The sequence below is a fragment of the Habropoda laboriosa genome, unplaced genomic scaffold, assembly GCF_001263275.1.
Source record: "Habropoda laboriosa isolate 0110345459 unplaced genomic scaffold, ASM126327v1 scaffold469, whole genome shotgun sequence".
In the NCBI taxonomy this organism is placed as follows: Eukaryota; Metazoa; Arthropoda; class Insecta; order Hymenoptera; family Apidae; genus Habropoda; species Habropoda laboriosa.
The window spans coordinates 778288-783943 of record NW_017100616.1 but is presented as its reverse complement, the minus strand read 5'-3'; the positions used below and the strand labels follow the sequence as shown (position 1 = coordinate 783943).

Below are 5656 nucleotides of genomic sequence, written 5' to 3'. Positions count from 1 at the left end.
AAAACGAAGTTCAAAAGTGACAGAATGATATCAATAGTAACTAAATTCAAAATTATTATTTCGTCACTTAATAAAAATTCTACTTCCAAACACTATTTTTTTCTCATATACCTACATCTCCAAGAAATTTCACAATTTTTAACAATATTGTAACAATATCTCATCCAAAAACTGGGTTAAATTCTATTAATTAAAAAAATCCATCTGAATCTCCACTCTATCAAAAAATAAAATATAGAAGTAAATACTTCGTTTGATACACAGATTGTTAGTAACGATTAACTTGCTATAATAACTACTTACATACAAAATATGCTTCGAAACAACTTATATTAATTACTACCACAAAAAAAAAACTTGCTCGGTACATTGCAAAATAAAGGGTTCTAAGGACGTGTCGTTGTCGACGTCGTCGTCGTCGTAGTTGATTGTGTCGTCGATCCTGCGGTAGTCGGTGTATTCGTTTGTTCCGTTGGTTTCGACGAACTCGATGACGTTGATAACGAACTCGATAGCATTGTGGTTGATTTTGTCGTAGTTTCATGAGGTAGATACAATTCTGGACACTTTACTGCACAGGCAAGATTCACCACATACGCTGCGCCTACCGACGTGCAAAAAGTATTGCAAAATGATTTTCTCAATGGTTCCAAAATACCAAAACCAAATTTCGATTCCCTCAATGTATCGTCTAAAATCTGTTCCTATCGAGTAAAAAAAAAAAAAAAAACATTAATATTCATCGTAAAAATTCTCAACACAATCCTGAAGAGTGTAACACATGTTTAAGCAAATTTCACGTAAAACAACTTGTATGAAAAAGTGTATCAATCGCGGCGTTATTAGCAGAAATTGTTTAGGCTTATATAATCGAGCTCTCGAGATACGAATACCGCGGCAGTTCTAACCTGTGACCAAACAGATCCGATCAATATGAGCAAAGCAGCAATCCATGTGATGTAGCGCGACATAACGAACTCGCCGGTAAGACAGTTTAGCTGTGAAGTGACACGGGCAACATTTTCCATCGAATTTTCCTTCCGACTTATATAGACACACCAGAGACGTTGGATCGTTAAAAATTCAAGCTTGACCTATTCACGTTCGCCGTGAATTTCTATAACATCTCCTTGAAAGCCATATTTCGACCCAGCTGACTGATAACACGCATCCTTATCGCGATTCTTTGTTCCATGGAAACGAGGATAATTTTATGCAAAAAAAAATAGTAACGATAATTTACCAACAGCGGGTAAAAATGAGATATGTGGTAATTAAAAAAAGAAGGGAAAATTGGATTTTAGTCGAAGGGTTGAAATTTACTTTTCATCGGATATACAGAAGAGATATTTAGCGTTATTTATAAATTAGTTTGAATTTTTTAAATAAAGAAGTAGCTTTCGTAACAGGTGTGACATTATTTCGAGCATTGTGTCGTTTCATCTGTATGCAAATTATATATAGCAGCGTGCGTGACCGAGAGAATGGGAGGAAAAAAAGAAGCAACGTTTGTCGATGAGTCTGCGTGTATAATGTCGGTGGAGAACGAAATCCATTATATTTTCTGTCCATACGACTCGAATCTGTAGTCACGTTGTTAATTATCATATCAAAAGCGCTCTGGCTATCGTGTTATTTTCCATGCTGTGCCTAATTATATGCAACCTGCTTTGCATCTGCGTGCACCGCGAGCTCGATAGTCGGCCATTGTCTCGGTTAATTAAATTGTGCACGGAAAGAAAACACCGTGGAGACACATTGGGATGTGAAATTTTTATACCGTTCGTACGATACGTATATTTTATTCCCAGAGATAATTCGAGATTTATTTATGGGTGAATAAAATATTGGAAAAAAGAAAATTTCAAATTTTTCGAATTCAAGAAGATTCCGAGGATTATTCATGCTGGTTTATCATCTTTTCATCGTACGAAAGTGCTTCCATCTATCCGATACGAAATTAATAATTGACTCTAGCAAAGGGGGAGACCCATTTTACTTTCCTGCAAAAGTACCTTTTATTCGTTCGATTTTGGTTCCAATTGAGAGCGCGTGTATCGAGACATTTTTACATAGGGCGGGAATTGAATGACAAGGATTTCAGAAAGAGAGAAAGAGAGAGAGAGAAAGCATAAAAGGCGTCGATTATACTCGAGTTGCGCTTATGACCTTTCACGCAGGACTGCTTAAAGTTACGTCAATGGTGTGCATTGTACGAGAGAGCTGACTGGTTGGAAGGCGATAGACACCACGTGATCCTGCTACCAATGACGCCGGGGAATACCAGCGGGTCGATAACAATGAGACCGACAACGAAGGCTCGGGAATATTCTCTTCGCCACGGTCTAACGCCCTCGCCTTATATTTTCTCTCGTTTCCCTTTTGACACAACCTTTATTGTCTTTCGTGATATCGTCCGGACCCTTTGTAATTGCACCTCTCCATTTTCTATTCCTCTGTTTCACTTGCTTCGAAAAGTCTCTCGCAGTTTTTCACACTGACCCAATGTGCAATTCTATATACCAGTTGTTTGATGGTCGGAATCGATTCTCCTGCTTTACACGCTATTATTGATTTTCAAAGCTAATAGAGTGGGTGGATTGTATAGCTCAGATACGGTCAGCTTTATTAGATTTCTTCGATAATGGTGTTTGTTTGTTTCGAGGGGAAATTATATGCCGTTTCTGAAAGTTTAATGATAGAAATCGATACACGTGTATCGACGTAAGGTTCGTACGGGTCGAGTGTGTTTCTTCTTTACTGAATTCTATAGTTCGTTTGGTTTGTATAGTCTGTTTGCTAATCTTCGGTCGTAAGATATGGTTTACGAGTGTAATGCAATATTTAACGAGGAGGGAAATGTTTAGCCATGGAAAATGAGAATCTGCAAGATGTGGATTATCTTGGTGTAACTGGCTTACCAAGTGTCGGTAATGCAGCATGCTTCTCTTGTATAATTATTAGTATTCCTGTCTACGTGTTTTTCAGTCTAATTCTATTCTCCAAGTATCTATACTTAATTCTTGAAACGAAAACACGTATCGTAGTACTTATTTTATTCTACTAAAGATTCCAAAATGGCTGTGTTTAGGTGAGAATTTGTCGCATTAAGTATACAGATAATTAAATTAGAAATTAAAAAAATAAAACTATAAATGTCACGGTAAAAAAAATGCAACAAAATGTAAAAATGAGACAAGACTAAACGTAAGACAAAGTTAAGGATTTCTATCGATTAAAATCAGCTTTTGCCAGCGTCGTGCAAAGATTGTCATTGCGGAAATTCTTAGATGCAGTAATTAGCTGTTTTGCGCGAGAGAGCTGGCCAGCTAGTTGGTAAACGTGGGGGGAGAACATTATTCGTGAAAGTAATTGAACTCGTTATGAAACTCGTCTTTCAAGAAAGTAATCTAACCCGTGGTGGGGGTTTCGTAATTCTCGGCTGAATCTCTAATTAGACCCGCATATGCCAATCGATCCTTCTTCAGTCACGCACCGGCCCGCGCGCGTTCGATTCATAGAATAGCCGGTCGACATTTAAGTTGAACTTTTCGATGTTCACGCGAACCATTACCACCAGATTTCCAACAAAATTGCCAATCCACCGCGGCCACATTTTTTCCCTAGGGAATTTTTCTCTCCTCTGACCGGAGGCGCCAAGGACGAGCCAGCGTGCTCGATATTATCCTCAGCCGGTAATACAATCAACCGCGATATACATTTCCTACCATTCGTTAAAAAAATCCTTGCATTTCACAAATACAATTTTCTTCTTTCCATCTATTCCATTACTCCTCGTCTATGACAATTACAAAAATTTCATGGAAACCGTTACTCGGTCGATAAAGAAACACCGAGTTTCATAGGGAATCCCCCCGGAGCCTAGGTAAAAACATGTTCCACAGAGTAAGACGTGTAGGTCCGAAAAGTGGCGTCTGCTAGATCGGTTAGCAGCAGTCAGATCGAGTGGCGAAGAAAGGAAAGTATACTCTCCGGCTGATAACTGTAGGAGAGGAGGCCGGTTAATTAGCCGCACGGTTAGATAACGCTCTTTATCTAGATCGCGCGGAACGATCAGGCCCCGTGCAGTAGCGCAAACGTGCACCAGCCAGCAGCAGCCAGTCGACACTCGATTGGATAGCGCGAACGACGGAGGAGGAGGAGGTAAAAACGACGAGGGGCTGTTGCAGGCGGCGAGAGTGCTGCGGCGGTGGCGGCTGAGGACATGGCGGGCGTCGGGTGGGGTTGCGAGGGCGAGGAGAGGCGGCGGAGTTCTCGTTCTTTGCAGAGAACTCCACCGGTAGTCGCCTCCTTGACGTTCCTCTGGGGGGTTTCAAGCTCGCGCGTGGGAGTAGAAGCTGATAGTAGCGTGGGGTGCATATCGAAGGGAAGATGAGAGTGGGTGGAAGGAAGGAAGAAGAAGGGTGGGTGAGCCGTGAGGTGGAGGCGGTAGGTGGATGGGTGGTTGGTCGGTCGGCTAAGTGGTTTGGGGGAGGCTGAAGGGAGGAGAGACACGACGTATGTACGTGAGCAAGGAGCGTGGAAAAGGGCGGTCGGGGAGGTTAGAGGCCGCGGTGGTGGGGTGGACGAGGCGTGGGTGAGCGGGCGAAGCCATCGGGTGTATCGAGGGGAAAAAGGAACGACGAAGAAAGGAGAAAGACGACGGGTTGGCGCTCGTTTGCGGGGTATGAGAGACACGTAGACGGTGGTAGAACGAGGCAGAAAGGGAGGCTACAAAGGCGGAATGGAAAAAGGAAGGAAACGACGATGAGAGGGAGATAAATGAACGAGCAGTGGGATAGAGAGCTGCGCGGTCTAGGGAGGAAGAGAGAGAGAGAGCGACGAGAGGAGGAGGGCGGGTGAGCGAAAGAGAGACGACAAGTGGGTATACGTGGTGTACACGGGCGAGAGAGTAGTCGGTCGGCGATGGGAAGCGAGAAAGGGAAACGTTGAGACGGAAGGTGAGAAACACGGGGAAGGATGAACGGAGATGGAAGAGACAACAGGGACAGTGATACGGTGTAAAGACAAATAGAGCGGGAATGCAATAAGGAGAGACGTAGCCCGAATATACATATTTCGAAGAAGGAGAAAGGCAGGAGGAAGTGGTAAAAGACTGGCGGGGCGAGGAAGGGAACGAAGGAGAGAGAGAGACAAAGAGGGAGATAGGCTGAACAGATAGGCATTGCTGGAAGCGAACGAGACAGAAACGGACGGCGGATCCTAGAGGAAAAGGGTACGAATGAAAGCGTACCGTGAGGGAGCGCTGAAGAGAGACAAAGAGAGAGAGAGAGAGAGGAGACGAGACAAGAGAGATAGAGAGGGTAAAGCAGAGAGTCGACTCGGATATGAGGGTGTCGCGCAAGCCGGTCACGCCGAGGTTTCCATGGCAACGACAGGCGATAAATCAACCCGCAACATCCCCGAGTACCGCCAGATAAAACCGCATACACATATGTGTGTACGTACATACACGGCCGGAGAGGAGATACCGACTGGTAACTCCGCGCCCAAAAAGTTTTCCCTTCGACCGATTTATGCCGCCGCTGCCTGCAACACCGAACGCCTTGCCATCGAAGAGAACTCTTTTCTCCCTTTTCTTCTCTCTTTTTACCCCACTCTTCGTTCCTCCTTACCCTCTTTCTCTTACACACAC

The 5656-nt window shown here is 43.6% G+C and overlaps 1 protein-coding gene across 1 annotated transcript; it reads right to left on the bottom strand.

Annotated features, from left to right (window-relative positions):
* Positions 1-386: 386 nt before the first annotated feature.
* LOC108576722 (integumentary mucin C.1-like) lies at positions 387-971 on the bottom strand. Its single transcript, XM_017939779.1, has 2 exons — positions 909-971; positions 387-704 (listed from the first exon to the last, which is right to left on the bottom strand). Exons 1-2 carry the CDS (start codon positions 969-971, stop codon positions 387-389), a joined length of 381 nt encoding a protein of 126 aa, XP_017795268.1.
* Between the last annotated feature and the right edge of the window lie 4685 nt (positions 972-5656).